This window comes from Lipomyces chichibuensis (genome assembly GCF_038497645.1).
Source record: "Lipomyces chichibuensis strain CBS 12929 unplaced genomic scaffold V1513scaffold_18, whole genome shotgun sequence".
NCBI classification, from domain to species: domain Eukaryota; kingdom Fungi; phylum Ascomycota; class Lipomycetes; order Lipomycetales; family Lipomycetaceae; genus Lipomyces; species Lipomyces chichibuensis.
Window position 1 is genome coordinate 185,062 of NW_027117470.1, and position 17,521 is coordinate 202,582.

General features: G+C 47.4%; 7 protein-coding genes and 1 non-coding gene across 8 annotated transcripts; 3 read left to right on the top strand and 5 right to left on the bottom strand.

The window, feature by feature from the left end:
- The first annotated feature begins 662 nt into the window (after window positions 1-662).
- V1513DRAFT_445848 (nucleophile aminohydrolase) lies at window positions 663-1,893 on the top strand. The gene is made up of 5 exons (XM_066898176.1): window positions 663-786; window positions 859-907; window positions 995-1,170; window positions 1,252-1,497; window positions 1,554-1,893. Exons 1-5 carry the CDS (start codon window positions 784-786, stop codon window positions 1,836-1,838), a joined length of 759 nt encoding a protein of 252 aa, XP_066753273.1. The 5' UTR covers window positions 663-783; the 3' UTR covers window positions 1,839-1,893.
- Window positions 1,843-3,173, bottom strand: V1513DRAFT_445854 (60S ribosomal protein eL15). The gene is made up of 4 exons (XM_066898177.1): window positions 2,966-3,173; window positions 2,867-2,892; window positions 2,567-2,783; window positions 1,843-2,511 (listed from the first exon to the last, which is right to left on the bottom strand). Coding segments are annotated over exons 1-4 (612 nt in total). The 5' UTR covers window positions 2,967-3,173; the 3' UTR covers window positions 1,843-2,143.
- Window positions 3,174-3,650: 477 nt separating this feature from the next.
- On the bottom strand, window positions 3,651-7,994 carry V1513DRAFT_415597 (uncharacterized protein). Its single transcript, XM_066895817.1, has 5 exons — window positions 6,413-7,994; window positions 6,046-6,354; window positions 5,539-5,991; window positions 5,124-5,483; window positions 3,651-5,064 (listed from the first exon to the last, which is right to left on the bottom strand). Exons 1-5 carry the CDS (start codon window positions 7,840-7,842, stop codon window positions 3,951-3,953), a joined length of 3,666 nt encoding a protein of 1,221 aa, XP_066753275.1. The 5' UTR covers window positions 7,843-7,994; the 3' UTR covers window positions 3,651-3,950.
- Window positions 3,656-3,729, top strand: V1513DRAFT_t59. Its single transcript has one exon. It is a non-coding gene; the product is annotated as a tRNA-Met (tRNA).
- A 717-nt stretch (window positions 7,995-8,711) lies between the features above and the next one.
- On the bottom strand, window positions 8,712-10,630 carry V1513DRAFT_80646 (uncharacterized protein). Its single transcript, XM_066900619.1, has 5 exons — window positions 10,395-10,630; window positions 10,203-10,342; window positions 8,964-10,150; window positions 8,771-8,909; window position 8,712 (listed from the first exon to the last, which is right to left on the bottom strand). Exons 1-4 carry the CDS (start codon window positions 10,516-10,518, stop codon window positions 8,900-8,902), a joined length of 1,461 nt encoding a protein of 486 aa, XP_066753276.1. The 5' UTR covers window positions 10,519-10,630; the 3' UTR covers window position 8,712; window positions 8,771-8,899.
- Window position 10,631: 1 nt separating this feature from the next.
- Window positions 10,632-12,255, bottom strand: V1513DRAFT_80501 (uncharacterized protein). Its single transcript, XM_066900617.1, has one exon. The coding sequence runs from the start codon at window positions 12,093-12,095 to the stop codon at window positions 10,953-10,955; it is 1,143 nt and encodes a 380-aa protein (XP_066753277.1). The 5' UTR covers window positions 12,096-12,255; the 3' UTR covers window positions 10,632-10,952.
- A 615-nt stretch (window positions 12,256-12,870) lies between these two features.
- V1513DRAFT_445866 (uncharacterized protein) lies at window positions 12,871-14,576 on the top strand. Its single transcript, XM_066898178.1, has one exon. It carries the CDS (start codon window positions 13,241-13,243, stop codon window positions 14,294-14,296), a length of 1,056 nt encoding a protein of 351 aa, XP_066753278.1. The 5' UTR covers window positions 12,871-13,240; the 3' UTR covers window positions 14,297-14,576.
- Window positions 14,577-14,890: 314 nt separating this feature from the next.
- Window positions 14,891-16,884, bottom strand: V1513DRAFT_445867 (Alpha/Beta hydrolase protein). Its single transcript, XM_066898179.1, has one exon. It carries the CDS (start codon window positions 16,710-16,712, stop codon window positions 15,270-15,272), a length of 1,443 nt encoding a protein of 480 aa, XP_066753279.1. The 5' UTR covers window positions 16,713-16,884; the 3' UTR covers window positions 14,891-15,269.
- Between the last annotated feature and the right edge of the window lie 637 nt (window positions 16,885-17,521).

Consider the following 17,521-nt stretch of genomic DNA (forward strand, 5'->3'; position numbering starts at 1 on the left):
CAGATTAGCACCATTGCTGTGCATTTATGCCATCATTATAAACTCGTGCTCGCTGTTCGTGATCTCCGTTCTTTTTTTTCTTTTTTAACGCTAAAACCAACATTCAATCGGCACAGTAAATTTATTGTGTCGTTAAAGCATTCCTACGAGATGTACCCATTTTCGGCGGATGTCCATGACATATGTGAATATATCTAATGATTGAATGGAGAACAGATTTTATGGTGAATCTTGGGTGCAGCAGGCTTTCTGGTGTTTCTTCGTGGATGCCTAAGGAGTACCCTTCGTGGACCCGGATGAAGCCCGGTGCAATGATTCGCCGAACATTCATTCCTTTTACAAGTTCGTTCTGTTTTTGTGCGCGAGCTAGTTGCATCTGCGTAGGTTCTGTTTAAATCTGTTGTTAATGGCTATGAAGGGATTGATGAATACCGATTACCAATGCAAAATTTGAAGGCTTTTTTCTCTTACAAAAATCATGTGATCTATTTTATGACCTGGCGTCAGTGAATATTGTAGAAGTTCAACCAGTTAGTGAATGAAAGACGTACATTGTTCCAACGTTTAAAAAGAAAACACATTATTCTTTGAAAGTCGTAGCGGATGGGCAACGCCAGTTAGTTGTGGCTTGAAAACATAAATTTGTGGCTAGTGAGTGGCTCCGGCCACGGCCACGCGCGTACAGAACCCAACCTTACATCAGCACTTAGCTGACAGATTCCACGCACATCTCTACATCTTATTACAGCTTCTCCACTCTGCCGTATTGACAAGAACTTCACCATGGTAAGTTGTGATTCGAGTTCTTCTGAGAATTACAATGATGATTTAATAAACTGATTCGCTTTTGAACGATAGACTTCAATTGGTACTGGCTATGATTTATCGAACAGTGTATTCAGTCCAGGTATGCTTACATCTTTGACCAGAGCACGCATCATCTGTGATAGCACCTATCGTATTGAGAAAGGTCAACTAACTTTTGGATCTGCAGACGGACGGAACTTTCAAGTTGAATATGCTAGCAAAGCAGTTGAGGCCGATGGCACGGCGATCGGAATAAAATGCAAAGACGGCGTTGTTTTGGCAGTCGAGAAGATCGTGTCTTCAAAACTACTAGTCCCCGGTGCTAATAAGAAGATCCAGACAATCGACAAGCATATTGGTGTTGTATGTTACTTTGTCATGTTTCGCCATGAATTAGATGGTGCCCCGATACGTTGATATATGCTGACTATCATCGCTATGTAGGCATATTCAGGTTTAACTCCTGATGGACGTCATTTTGTCAGTCAGGGCAGATCTGAGGCGTACTCGTGGCGGGGTACATACAAGGTTCCTATCAGTGTTACTTCCATGACGGATCGTCTTGCAGGTTACGTTCAGGCGTATACTTTGTACAATTCGGTTCGACCGTTTGGTATCTCGGCCATCGTAGGTGGTGTTGATCAATCTGGTCCCCATCTTTTTACGATTGAACCATCTGGTGCTTATTGGGTATGTAATATTTCAACTCTCGTGGAGGAAGTGTTATCATTAATGAATTATGATAGGGCTACTTGGGTGCTGCTACTGGGAAGGGCAGGCAGGCGGCCAAGTCAGAGCTAGAGAAGTTAGATCTTCCTAACATTTCTGCTAAAGATGCCGTCAAGGCCGCAGCTAAGATCATTTATGCTGCACACGATGATTCGAAGGACAAAGATTTCGAGTTAGAAATATCATGGGTCAGTATCTCTGAGACCAAGGGAGTACACGAGTTTGTTCCGAAGGAATTGCTAGAGGAAGCCGAGCGTTTAGCAAAGGAAGAAGACGAAGACGAAGAGATGGAAGAAGACTAGATAACTCGCAATCTTGTATTATAGCATTTAAACCACGTAATGTATCATTCAGCATATACATATGTTGATTCACATTTCGCTTCGTCCTTATTTATACGGTCTTCGCAGCATACACGCATGTCGCGAATTGATCTATAGCGACCTCTAGAGACAGCTACTACCATAAGTCAATCCATTTAAATTACGTTCAGCTATGTATACATAACATGCTCATACTATAAACTTTCCAACCAAATTTTGACAAACCCACTTTGAAACTATATAACACAATTCCCTCATACAACCCCATGCCATGGTCAGGCCATCTAACGGTATCTCCACAAGCTGAGAGTGTTGTGCTTCTTCCATGTGTGTCTTCTGCCAGAATTGGTCTTGGTGTATCCGTGACCCTTCTTGATACCTCTGGAGGCCTTACCAGCCGAAGTAAGACCACGAGACTCACGGTGCTTGTGGACAGCAGCGACGATCCAGTTGTATTTAGCGTTGTTGCGAATAGCGTTGTGCTGGGGGTCTACGAGGATGACTTCATAGTACTTGTAACTGGAGTCTTGGTTAACCCAGTAAGAATTCAAGACACGAAGGTTGGGGCAACGGCGGCCAACACGCTCCTCGGCAGTAGTGCGAAGAGATCGTTGGTACTTGAGTTGGTTAACACCCATGTTAGTGGGCTTACCTATACCCAATTGTTAACGATCCATTTCGTTCAATCTATGATTCAATATGCATACCATAAGTGGCACCCTTGTGAACGGGTTTCTTGCGGCCACCACGTCTGACTCGGATCCTGTAGATGACGAAACCCTGCTTTGCCTTGTATCCGAGACGTCGAGCCTTGTCGGGACGGGAAGGGCGGGAAGCGCGGTGGATCACATTCAACTGCCGGTACTCCCAGCAGCGGACCCGAAGAAGGAATCGCAGAACGTCGGACTGCTTCTTGCGTTGCAACTATAGCAAAGCATGTTAATATTAACTGGACATTGCATAACAATCCTGGTCATTTTATGCAAAGATCAAAGAGTCGTAATTACCTCCTCAAGATACTTATAGGCACCCACTATACAATCGTTAGAACACTTCTCTAAATTCCTAATAAAATATTTATTTCATTCAACAACAAATCGACTTACTTGTTACTTGCTGGACCGAATGGCGGTTATCGTATTGTTGAAGTTCACCTTGATTAATATCTCGACAGCAGGGTCGTTTCAACTTCACATCAACCGTGCGTCGGAGTAACTACACTGTGTTGTCGGTAGATGCGTGACATAGGGGACAAGCTTGCCCTACCATCAATTTGACGTGACTGGTTTTGTAGGGCTTCTCAGGGCCGACGGATCTCGCCTCTTCAAATACCTCCCAAAAAACGAAAGTGCAGAAGTGCGACCTACGCAAAGGCAATTAAACCGTATCTTGGATTCGCGAGTGTGTTTCTCGCTCAGGGCAAGGTTATATATCCAGAGTTTGCATACTTACACAATCAAGCGTACTTCATATTTTATTAGACTATTACATATCAAGCTCACCTTACTTTTTATTGAAAAACCAATTCATTTCTAAGCACTATTTTAACAATTGTCTTGACGGACAAGCCTTGGAAACAAAGAACAAAACGCAACGAAAGAACAAACGAACAAAATTGGGGCCAGAAGTATGGACACTTCCTGGATAGTAAAGCTATCACATAAAGAGATTATTGTTACAATAGATACAGTTCGAGGATTAAACAACAAATAAAGACGGAGCGTCAACGGAAAACGCCCTAACCCATAGTTGCGATTTGAGGGGGAAGATTCACCTTTAATGTCTACGCATACGTTGCCTCGGTGGCTTAGTTGGTTAAAGCGTGAGTCTCATAATCTCAAGGTCGTGGGTTCGACTCCCTCCTGAGGCATAACACGAGTCATCAAGATTCGTGTTCTGTATTTTTAAAACCCACACATCAAACATATTGCAATGGATACATATCTAGTAACGACATATAATGATATTATTTTAGAACACCTAGTCGACAATGCCTATCTATACAAGTTTAGTAATGAAATTTGAAGGAAAAATGTTTAATGTTCTGCGTAACCATTCGACATTTACAAGAAATACAAAAGAGTACAAATACTAATTGACATCCCTTGCCACGGTTGATTCTCGAATAGTCTCCGGTTCGGACGCGCCTTCTTGTGTATCTGGTTCTCGATCGTCTATATCGGACGTCTCAGGTTCAACGTCACGACTCTCATCTATCTTCTCAGATTCAGCTTCTTCAACCTGCAAATCTTCCCATGACTCTGCGACTGGTTCAGGTTCAGGTCCCTTTCCCTTTCTCGGCGTAGCTTTCACAGAACGCGTTGGAGAAGTACTACGCGGTGCTGAGCCATCAGCTAATGCTGCAAACGAATTCGACGACGCAAATCTACCCACGTTCGCCAAATTAATCATCGAGGCAGACGGCGTAGGCGCCGAGCTACTCGTCTGCGACACACTCTTCTCGCGATACGCAATAATGTTATCCCTCGTAACCCAACACAACTCCACAACTTCCGCAAGACGCTCCTGAAATACCACAAACTTGCGAACAACTGGTTTCACTGCTACGAGCTCGGCTTCAACTTCATCGACTCCTAATGATGACGACTTTGGCTGCAAAAGAACGTCTTCGTCCGCGATCCATTGCACTGAGAACTGTAGTTGTGAAGACGCTGCAATGACGGGCTCGAGTTTTCGCTCTAGATCGACTCGCGTCAGTCCAATCTGTACAGCTTCGAGTAAGATAGCGTTGTAAGCCTGCTTCGGAGTCCTCCTAAGCTGAGCAGGAAGCGCACGGCTCGACGGAAGTGCACTTTCTTGAGCTTTAGTTTTCAAGTATATAGCGTACGATCGAGTCAAGTTTCGCTCTGGTAACGTGGTTTTCGAAGTTCGGTGTAGCAGAACGCTCCTATGAGGTTCCGGATCTTGAGATTCACTTTCAAGACTGTATGCTTCAGCAAGTGTATGAATAAACTGTCGTTGAGTACGCTTCATGGGTGGGAAAGCCAGAGACCGCTTCGGCGGCTTCGCGACAACAAAAGAGTCAATAATCTTCTCAATGCTTTCACACCACTGTTTGTTCGTGCCGTAGAGGCGGAGGGAAAGCTCTGTGTGGATTAGCATTGAGTCCTTGCGTGCTTCTGTGTTGATTTTGAGTGCTTCTGCGAGTCGATTATTTCGGGCAATGATAGCACATTGGTCGTTACTATACAACGCGTTAAAAAAAGTTATCAAGCCAGGTTTGTCGGCAACCAAATCACCTACCACTTCAGTTCCCGTTTTGGGCTCTTGCTAGTTTTCGTCGCATTGCATTTAACAGTAGTCGACAAATTATCACACGAACAGCTGATCTTAATCAGCACCGGACAAGGAGTAGCTTCCTCGCATTGGAACGGAGAATGGCATGGCGTTTCGTCATGGTGTCCACATGATTTGATTTTGTCGCACCGCTGACGGCACGGGTTTTCGCACTGATTCTCACGGTGACAGACTTTCTTGCAGCGGTGGGAGCCACAGGCTAGTAGCTTGTTGCAGATAGTACCGCATGAGACTTGCTGACGACTGCATGGCTGGTTTTTCAGGACATTCTTGCCACACATACATCTTCGTTCGACAAAGTAGGGGCTGGATAAATTATGAGCATTACTGTCACAGAAGGTAGGACTAGTAAATGACTTACCATTTCGGACACTCCTCGTCATCTAAATGGCAGTTATGTCGAACAATGGGATGACCACAAGGCGTTTGCCTTGTGCAGGGATAGTCGCATTTTGGCGGTGTCGCACCGCACGGAATCGGAGGCATAATCTTCGTCCTCCCACAATGGCAGGTTAACTCATCAAAACTGGCCTCAAGACACGGCGGACACGGTCCACGATGACAAGTCATTTGACAATGATGACTTCCACATTTCAAAAGTCGGTTGCAAGTTTGTAGGCAAATATGTTGTGGTTCAATATAGTCCTCGAGATTTTGAAAGCTATTGTTGTCTTTATTACGGCGTTGTTTTAATGCGCGTTCTTGACCTGCTCGTTCTGCTGGGCAGCAGGGATTCCCACACTCGTGGCGTTGGCAGTTTAGTTGAATGCGGCAAATCCGATTGCATCGAGGTGTTCCGAGAACTAGATCACTACTGCATGAATGGTCAGCGTACATCCCACAAGCTTGCAGAGAACATGTGACATACCATGGCGACTTAATCTGGTTGTATCCGCACTCGCAAGGGACCGTGACTTTTTCCAAACATGGCCAACACGCTCCAGTATGGCAACTCTGCTTGCAGGAGTGGCCACATGGCAGCATTTTAGAGCACAAATCTTTGCATGTAGGAATAGGATCTGTGCATTTTTTCCTAGGATGACCTAGGATTTCTTGGACAGTGTGTTTTGTACACGGGCAAGTCACAACAACATCAGGGCTCAGGGGGCAATGAGCCGGCTCTAAATCTTGAGGATGGCAGTCCTTCTGACATTGGTGCTCCAAGCAATCAAAGTACCTATTCCAACCTATGAGTAACCAAGTCATTCCACAAAGCAGATAGCGTAGCAACTCACCGACCGCAAATATTACCGCACTTGTAGATTCCAGTCCACCACGCTGTATCACCGTCGTCGTCGATAAATATGCTTCGCTTTACAGATAATGTCTGACAGCACTTTACATCCTTGTCCTCCTTACCACAGTAGCAGCTACTATGAATAGGAGCCTGGCATGGTCCACAAAGTCCTGTATGGCAAGGTCGGGGACAAGTATGTACTCCGCATGCCATCATCTCGCCGCACACAACACCGCAACTCCAACCATCATATTTCGTGTCCACACAATGTCTTTGTGACGATGATTTGCCACAGAAACAGTCAATTTGAGGGCCCAATGCCTGACATTTGGGATGCGGTCCCGGGTGACAAGGCACCTGGCACACATGGGGACAGTTTGGGTACTCTGCGGCACAAGTCTGCCCACAACTATGAGGAGGAAACAAAGGTGACTGATCTGGATTCTCAACTTTCCCGCACCAGCAGCGATAATGTTGTGGTATATCCTCGCGTGATGTTTGACATCCCGGACATCGCCACAGCTGGCTGTCGAATGGCTGGGATGCGTTGTTTTCCGTTCCTGTAGTCTTGAGCTGCTTTGCCCATTTTTGAATGCAGTTGACGTGGAAAACACGATAACACGTGCTGCAAGTCCAGATTCGTGATTTCCGTGTAATGGAGTTAATGCAAATCATGCACTCGTACGCGCCAGTGTGTATCTCCTGTAGTATACTGGCAGGCAACGAGTTCGCGTTTAAATCAAGGCCGAAGAAATAATCCGCCAAATCCAAAGTTGCGAAAGGAATATCTTGTTTCGCATGCTGATGTATGTGATCGTCAGAATGGTCGTCGGTCTGTGTATTTACGAGTCCAGGTAGCGTTAGTTGCGTCCCGAAAGTTGAAGGAATGGTCCGTTGCCTTGTGGTTTGTTGGCTATTCGCGTTGCCATTTTTTCCTCCACGTCTTCTATGCCTGTTCGACTGATCTGCTGTAGCCTCATCACGCTGCTCTTCGCCATCGGCGCGCCCGCCATGCCGGTTGCGAATCCGGTGTCGCGTGCCTTGCTTGCCGTGCTCTTGAACATCAATTCGGCGATCGCCAGACGCAGGTGCTTCTTCTTGTCGCGCAGTCACAGTTGTTGCTGTCCGCGAACTATTAATTTCATTTTCCATCTGCTGTTTCTGGCCGCGGTTACCGTTATTATTCCGTCGTGGTCGATTCCCAGCCCGCTCAGAGGCCCTGTCGCTGGTACCCGATTCATCACCCGGCTGCTGAGAAATACTCCGCTCGGTCTGCTGGTCTTGCTGTTTCCTATTTCTAGGCTTTCGCTGCTGTCCCCTATTCTGTAATCCAAGCGCCGAAGACGAAGATCCACTCCCTCTTATAGTAGCAGGTAGTGGCACCACAGCACTCTGAATAGCTCGTTGTTGCATCTCAACACCAGCCATATCTTTTGATTCCTCCTAATCAAATTTATCCCAAATAAACACTCCCAAAAAGTAAACTTATTGTCAAATATTAGTAGAATCAAGGTTGTTCAGGAGGAACACGAATATCAGCCAGTATGAAGAGAATATATATTCACACCGGACAGGTATTGTCGGTATTAAGTCTCGGAGAAAACGCACACTTCTGCGCCACTGTGGCGCGTGTCATGGAAAGCAAGGGAGAGTTTGACCTCATAGCACACAAATGGTGCGGCTCAATTATGACGTGGCGCATACATGGACCAGATTGACAAAATGAGTGATACTTACTTTTAGTTTGAAAACTAATTAGGATCATCTCGTCCTTTTTTGCGGACATTTAACCACATAGTTGTGAGTAATATGTATCAAGTGGGCCTGTAATATACCACATGCAGCTACTTGTGAAGACACGGCAAGCGGGTGTTATAGTCGCTAATATACATTTCAGATTAAACCAGCGGAGCAACAAACAAATCAAAAATATCCTACATTATACTATGCCCTGTCTACAATATACTACAGCCATACACCAACCATCCAAACTTTTCCTGCGCGTTCTCATCCTTTTTTGGCCGCAGATACGCTCGAATTGTAAGATCAACCCACACGCGTGGAGTACCTTCGTCCGGCGGAGAGTAAATCTTCCACAATTTTTCCTGTACTAGAGGCAAATTCTCACTACGAAAAAATTAGCCTCGCCAAGTCTTGTCGCACTGAAGAGGAGATGCGTACCGATCTGGCTGATAGCCTACAAATTGCTCTGCCCCAGATCCGGCGATGGCGATAGTAAGGCAATCGCCGGCTTCATCCACCACGACTGCCGCAAATGCAAAAGCTTTACCAGCTGGTCTAATATTTAAAGTAATTAGAAGAATGTCTCCGAAAAATAAACAGTTTCCAATAATACGTGTCTATAATAATCTCGTCCCAAGACTTGGGAAGAAGATCACGGAATGAACATATGAGATGGAACTTGTCATCCACTTTCGCAGTGGATACAATCTTCTTAATTGGAGTGGTTACCATACTTCGATCACTACAACATACTTCCGGTATCAAGTCAGCATATTGCAAGTACCCGAGCCGGTAAGAAAATATACCTACAGCTTGATGAGAGCTTGACAGTTGCCGGACGTGAGGGCGACGACTGGACAGGTTGAGCAATGTGTTCCTTTCCAGTCAACGGCGACTGACTAGACTCATTTGCTTGAGACACAGTCTTCCGATATTTGGAAGCATGGTCGTCCGATTCTTCATTCTTACGTTTCTCAGTTTTCAAAGCCACGTTCTCTTCCGGCTGTGAGGATGGAAGATTACTCGCCGCCATTTCGTACTCAGCCCGATCAAAGGTGCGAGCAGGTGGGTCTGAATATCGAGATGGTGACAAAGATTGTCGAGGCTCCGAAATTCTGTCTGCAATCGAGTGCTGACTAGATTCGACCGCTTTGGAGTCAGCACGCAATCCATTCATAGCATCCTTACCAAACTTCGGTTCTGGCGGCAGCGTAAGACCATTCTCATAATCATTCCTACTAAGCCGTTCCAGGCACTGTAGTCGCCTCGCAATCACAGCCTTCGCCTCCGGATCCTCATCCGCCAAGACACGAATGAATGATCTTGTAGGATTTGTCCGATCACCATTAACCCTCGCCTCTAAATTTCCATACGGACTCATCTTCAATTGCAAGTGATCAATCGTGATAATTGCCCCGCATTCAATATTCTCTTTACAATACGTCCGACTGCCATCAAAGGGTGCGACCTCCATTAAATATTGGCCGCGTGGGAGCCCGATTTCTTCGGCGCCCACGTCAGTTTTGAAGTTGTCGTTGGAAGTGAAGTCGGATACTTGGAGGACATATCTGCGACCACTTTCTAGTGCTCTGATGACTTGCACGACGACCGATGCGGACATGCCTGCTTTTAGATCGCGTAGTAACGTGCGGGGCTTGGAAAATGCGTCGCTATACGAATTCGATTTTGATACTGTGACATTGGCGGTGGCTGGCTGCTGATGTTGTGGTGTAGTAAGTGGAGCTTCTGTCCAGGTTTTGGATGGGGCATTAGACTGCTGCGGCGGAACTGTGGCAGCTTCATGACCGTTCTGTCGTGCTAAAAGTTCACGATAGTGATTCACAAAGTATTTAGAAAGGATTGACAATTGCTCCTGGGTGACCAGTACTTTCTCGCTTTTTGTTACCGTTTTATGGTTTGCCGGGTTCCAGCCGAAATAAGTTGTCTTAGCCGTTGACACACAGTGAATCGAACCATGATCCCGAAGTTGGAACTGATACCATTAGAAAATTCAGGCTGCCTGTATAAATTATGAAATTATATACTTTTACGTTAGTAAGGAATATATAGTCGCCGGGGTGCACGCGCGGCAAGGACTTCTCATCACGGCCAAAAACAGTCGCTTGCATCCTCTCGAAGTCGACATTCACAGACGCGTCTGTAAGAATAAGAGAAATATACATAGCTAAATCACGTCAACGGCTTCTCCAAACTGTATCGAGAATCGAATGACATACCTCCTGTCCGTGCAGTGAGGGGACCCTTCAATTCATCTACCCTCCCTCCGAAACAGTAAAGCCGATGGCCGACGTGTTCTCCACGATCAACGCTCCTTATACTCTCAATAATTGGACATTCCATTTGTGATATTATTGTCAATATGTCAATCTTTTAGGCGTCGTATTCGCATGAAGGGACAAAACGCGCGTAAACGGGTGAGCAGTCAGGCGCGTTGCGTAGGCGATTCTTGTTTTGAACTTTAAGATCTGTTGAGTTTATTATCACGTGATAAAAATAGCTGTCATCACGGACGTGGTCGGTTACTGCACATATGTATATTTCTCTGTACCAGATTGCTTGCGACATAATTTACGATAGTTTCGGCACATTGATAGTAAGTGACGATCATAAAGAAGATGTTCGAAGTGCAACCAGTCAGATACACATCTTAATGACAAACAACTATTATATCGAATTTTCGAAATCAAACTTTATGCTATGAAAATCCGTGTAATATGGCCCCACCAACGCCTAATTGAATAATTCCCAAAGTAGACATATGCGCACGTCCAAAGCTACTTTTTGCAGACCGGATCAACGCCGGACGCGATGTTGCACTGATGCATAAGTCTGTGGCCGCTTTCCTCGAACTGACCAGTTACGGAATGCCAAACACCGCGGTTGAAGAATATGACGAGATCGCCTCGATTCCAGTCGTGGCAATAGATGCGGTCTGGTGAGATGTTGGGGCGCATGAGCCGGTGGATGGTATTGCGGGCCTCCTCGAGCTCGAGCGTGCCGCGCGGTGTCTCGAGCTTCCAGAGGCAGCAGCCGTGGACCTGCATGTGGTGCTTGCCGGAAACTGGATTCGTCCAGACAAGAGGCAAACGCTTGACCTTGGACTGCTCCCACTCGGGCAATTCGTCGAGTGGGAGCTCCTTCCCCTCGGAGACCATGGTCAGGCCGTCAGAGGTAGCTTTAGCAGGAGAGATGAAGATGTAAGGGTGGGGTGCGTAGACGACGGTGGTGTTGAGCGCGAACTCCTTTTCTTCGTCGGAGAGGTTGTCAAAGGCGATCGCGCCAGACGCGAAGGCGGTTGTTGCCTTGGCGGTGGTGATCTCCTCACCGGTGTCCTCATAGCGGATTTTTTGAGTCTTGTCGACTGGGCAGTCAATTCCCAAAAGAGTCGTCACGACCGGGGGAGCGAGGTCGTAGAGGGCAGAGTCGATGTGCCAGCGGTAGAAGCGAGTGTATCCGTTGGCCATATCGTCGTCAGAGAGAGGGTCATGGTGGAAGGACATGTGGGTCGGATGGCGGAGGAGGAGGTCGGGAACGCCGGCGTGGCCATCGTGGCGGCCCTGGCCAAGTATCTGTACCTGGGGCTGGGCCGGAGTGGAGTGCCCGTCGCGACGCAGGACGGACTTTTCGTGGCGGAACTCCTTGGAGTGACCGTAGGCGCCCTCGCAAGTTGGATCAAATCGTTTTGTGAGCTGGTACTGGGACGACGGCTTGAGCTCGGCGAGATCAGGAAGGACGACGACCAAGTACTCGTGGACTGCTTTGTAGAGGCGCTGGAAGTCATCTTCGTTGAGATCAGCGGGGTCCTGGGCGTAGGCCGGGAGGGTGATGCGTGCACCGAATGGCGCGTTTTCAAGGGGAGTAATCTGGAGAACGTCGGGCGCGGAGACAGCGATGGTATTAGTTGTCGTTGCGGACATTGTTGTGTTCAAGATGAGTAGTGAGAAATGAAAAGTGACAATGTCAAGAGGTACGGGGATCTTATATCATGATGATGAGAGAGAAAAGTGAGCATCCGCGGATCCGCGATGTTCGTTATCAAACGGGCAATAATAAAACGAAGTGACGACTGCGGAGGTCGTCAGACGACGGAGACACGCGCTTTAGACGTAATACACTTGATCTTGCTATTGTGGTTCCCGCAATCGGCCGATCTGCGTCATACTTTGTGAAGCTGATTCGACTACTCGCCACCAGAATAGAAAGCAGGCTCCCGAATTGCAGACGAGTCATTGCGGCGTTAATTTTTCCGACCCGGCCGTCTGTTCGAAATAGTCCGACCTCCCCTGAAAAATACTTTCTTCCGTTTGCTGAGCTCTGGCAAACATTTAGCTAGCTTTAAGGTCAATCTGACTTTATCCGGTGACATATCGCCATGATATTGATTAATCTTCCCGGTTCTCAACAATAAACTTGACCAGATCATACAAATGTAAATAGCTACCATGGGACTGTCGGTCTACCAATATTTGCTGTCTCGGGGAGGGTACCTGCGCCGGCAGAATCCGTGTCGGGTCAGTAGTCAAGAAAAAAACCGTTGTCATCGCATGTCCAACCTTAAAACCGGGTTGGGTCAACCACATCGCAGGAGCCCGAAGCACATCCGTCGCAACATTCCACGCTTATGCAATTTATAGGGTAACTCCGACGCCGCCGAGGCCCTCTGACGTTCTCAAATATCACAACTTGTTGCCATGGCACCGCGGCATCCCATAGTAAACAACGGCAAACAGCCCGTCTGCCAAATCTAGATAATGTGGTTGAGACTCCCGAGCTCCCGGTCTTGCTTTCTCCCTCGCAGCGCCAATATTCTGTATTCTTATATGTCTTGCCGCGAAGGTCAAAACATCTGTCACGATAACTGTGACTGTGAGAGGAACGTTCGAATCGTCATCGGTCTAATCCGAATCGTCTCGGATTCTGCCGTCTGAGAAGTCAAGGCTTTAGGTTTGCCCATCACTACTCGCTACCGAAATCCGGCACCGTTTGTTCGGGCCGTCGGATATAAGCGTGTCTTCACTGCCATCGCGCTGTTTGTGAAGTCAGTACCTACGCCGTCATCACGATGTCTTACCCCGGCAGACCGTCGATTGATGCGAGTAATTACCGCGAGCGCCTAACATATCTCCAAGAATCCCGCCAACGACGAATGCACGGAAGCACCGCTCGTTCAATCCGTCAAAACCTGTCTCGGAACTGCGGTAGAATATTTCCTTCACGTCCGCCGGCAGTGGTCGAAGGTGTGGACTACTCATACCCGTATACGGGCACTCTCAGCCCACTCATCAACGTGTCCCTCCACTTCGCGGGCCTAGCATGCGGCGTGGTCCTCATCTTTCTCTTGTCTCGCGACCTGCAAGCCATCCGCGCTGCACCTCGTCTCAACAGAAGTGGCGGCAAGGAAATCTGCGGCATTCTCCTCGCGTGTCTGAGCATTATCGTCTCCTTCATCAAGCTCTTCCCGAAAACGGTACTCAAGTCTCGCAAGGTCTACCCGTTCGAGGTTCTACTCGGCTTGTCGTTTCTAGTGTATACTGTCGCAGGCGGGAATGGAGGACCGACGAGAAGTAGCAGTATTGGCGGCAAATATAATTGGGTCGTGACGCTGATTCTGATGATATACTGGTTCCTTGTTGCAATTATCGGATACCGCGACACCAAAGTATACGCCGCTCGCCAGGAAGCCATGAATAGTCGAAGTGGTGGACTGCCTGGGCCGGTTTTGCTTTCACCACGATCATCAACGCTGACTAGTCAGGGAGAGTACGCGATCCGAGAAGACGGCGACGACGCGAGTGCACGGCTTGGAAACGCAGATTTGCCGGTAGCGCCGCCGCCGGCAAAGACTTCTGCGCCAAAAGTCGGAGATGAGATATACGAGCTTGAGCTGCAAGCTCCCCGTGCAAACGCCGCTGCGCGACATCGGCGGCGTCGGTCAACTGTGTACCTTGAGCCAGAGCCGCCGGACGAGTATCACGATGATGAGACAAAGGACGCGGATACTACTCGGAATCAGAATAGGAGGATGTTTTTGCCGCCGGAGACGTTTCATTCTACTGTGTTTGAGATGGATACTTTAGGGAGATCCCGACGCGGTAGGAGACCAGCTTCGGTTGGTTAACTGTCTGAGACAACTGTGAACTGTCGATCTGTAATCTGTAATCTGTAATCTGTATCCTTTTCTCGTTAAACGTGGTGTTGCTGACAGCGGAATAGTGCTTTGGTCCTGGCAGTCATGAAAATGGTTGATTGTGTGCCAGTCTTGTAGATTTCAGATGGGCCGAGTGCACGAGAACTGTTTTACTTTGTCTGTTTTCTTGGAGTGAATCCATAGGTACATTATATTGTAAAGTAATAAATTAGTAGTTTACTGTTGATTGTGAGCTCGAAATCTTATGGTAATTGCGTGCCAGATAATTTTACACAGACAGCGCTGGTACATCTTCCTGCCTCCAATCATATGGTCAGTCGGTCAGAGTCGCCAGCGTAATCATGAACAAGTTTCCATCTAGCGTTTGAGATCCGTGTACTGTGGAGTATTGGAAGCGCCGAAGCGGCCAATTCGTTGTCGTGGCCCGGCAGTCACTCAGCGCCTCTTTAACGAATTATAGCATCTTAGTCAGCCAATAAACTATTACTAGCGTTCTAAAACACTTGCAAACCTCAGAGCACAATTACGGTAGTTAATAAAGAACATTTTTGCAAATTTAAATCTTTCAATTTGTCATTTTGCATAAATTAAAACATGGCATGACATTATGAAACCATTAGCACGTAAAATGCGTGCATAGCAAAAACTATTCTTATAAATTTAGCAATTCGCTTTAAACAAAAAAGCAATTTTTCAGCATATATCCACTTTATAACCACTTTACAACCACAAGAAAATGCCAACATACAGAAAGTTCGTATAAATTCTCAATCACCTTTCTTCTTATAGACCAAGCCCTATATAGAAACAACACAGCGTAAGCCGATAACTCCATCAAAACCAAACAGTAGACAACATGAACAACACTCCCTTCCGTAGCAATACAGCTAAGTAAACCACTTCCACCACAAATAACATCCTTCGGTTTTTTTTAGCTTCGATACTATATCTGGAAACGACAAAGACCGACGCGTGTGAAATACTCCACATGCGCGCGATACGCGACCGATCGGCCCGAGATGGCCAGCGTAGTAATCACGCCTTCGCCAGCACTGCATTCGTCGTCTTCCTGGCCCTCGCAAATATAGCAGTCCTCCGGTGTTGGCGCGAGCGGGCCCTTGGAGATGTAGACTTCGCTTCCGGAATGACGCCAATCAATCCCAAGAGGGACGCGGACAACGGGGTCCGATTTATGTGTCACTCGGGTCATTTGGACATCAACGTACGAGACAATGGAGTCCACCCAGTCTGCAAACTCCCGGTTGCCCACGCGCGGTTGGCCGTACGTCACTATTTCAGGGGTGTAGCCTTCAGTGATAAGATCTGCTGCAGCGAGAATAGCTACGGCGCCACCGAGTGAGTGGCCCGTAACTAACAGGGAGTAGTCGGGATACTTGGCCTTCAGTTCCTCTAGCGCAGGCTTAGTGTAGGCCCGGGTCTCGAGATATGATCGCAGGAAACCACGGTGGACCATGCACCGCGAGCAGCCAGTAACGCTCTCGGATGAGACAGATGGATACCGTTCCTGTATCGTGTCAAGGTTGGTGAACCAGTTTGTTAGAGAGTTTGTGCCTCTAAAGACAAGCAAGATGCGCTTGTGGTCCGGCCGGTGATCGACAGCGATGTATCCCGTGCATGAAGTGTCAAACGCAGTGTTGGTAAATGTCCGTACGATCTCGACACCGGGATAGAAGAAATCGCACGCACGTGTGCAGTTGAACGGCGCCGTAATACCTGGAGATGGCACACAATACGCGATATTGTTCAAGAGTGCGATTTCCTCTAGATGCTCGAGCTGATAGTGCGATATAGTGTAATGTGACGAGCTGCTGCCAAACAACGTACCAATTCCAAATAATGAGCCGAAAAATCCAGTAGCGCTGACCTCATCATCTTTTGCGACCGGCGCGTCTGCCAGTGCGCCGTATTGTTCTGCGCCGCTGCGGTCTTCGGAGATCTCGTTGACAAATGCCACGAGTTGCTCGTCATCCGAATTCACGTCAGTGACAGTGTAGGTATCTTCAGAGTGATCATAGTAGTAGGACACTCCGGGCGTCCCGTCACTGTCGGGAGTCAAATACCCAAGTGTAAATCCGAGAATAATAGCAATGACCACGGTCGAAACGAGAACCACAATTTGTCGCTTCCGGCTCATACACAATATCCGATGGCAGAGAAAAAAAACACCATTCTTTACTGTCCGCCATAGCAGCCGCAAGGCTTTCTTCGCAGGATTGCCGTCGTCGCTGTCAACTTCAGGCACGGCCTCATATTCCTTCGCGACGCCATCGAGATGAGCAAAGTCGTAGTCGTCAGCCTCGTCGATGCTTAGGGCCGACCCATCTTTCTCTGGTAGCGACGCAGACTCGAATAGATATGACCGCATGCTGGTCTCGCGATCGTGCTGGTGGACCACCTTTCAAGGAGTGCGAGTGGGTGGTGGTAATGTATAATTTGTGTGCTGCAGCTATTTGTCAATCACAGCAACTAACTACTCAACTGCGATTGCAGAATTCTTACGCGAGGCACTGTTAAGCTGAGCGCTTGGAACCGTATCTTGTGGGGATAATATGCGCACGCTAAAAAATCATGCTGCATTATTGTGCGCCTCGTTCTCTTCACTTTGTAAGTAGAAGCATGCACACGAAAACTTTGGTATCTCCGTGCTCTAAGAATCTTGAAGAGACGTCCTATCAGAACCGCTAGGACACACCGCATAATATATTTGCTAAATTGGAACTTCTGATACTGACTCCACCCAACAAATTACTTAGAGATTCTCGGACTATATGATACCAGAATAGAAAGCGATAACGCGATAAGACATCCTAAGCCCACGCTATTCCTACTCTGCACAAGCGCATTGCATTGTCAAATTAGTTGTCAACCAAAGGGATTTGTCAACCAAAGGGCCTGAGGCGGTTCCATGCCAACTCTATAACTCGTCGTTATACCTGTGACATATTATTATTAGAAGAGAGGTTGCAATTATTTGCCGAACATAGCAGCTGCCGCTAGACTTTCGGCCATAACACTTAGAACGCAGACCAATAGGAGATAGACCGTATAGAGCAGCGCTTCGTAGTGTGTGACTGCCTTACAGGACCTGTTAAGTGTTTCAAATTCATTGGTATCTACATGTTATATCGACACAATTAGGTAGCACATGTTGCGTAGTCGGCACAATACGTTGAG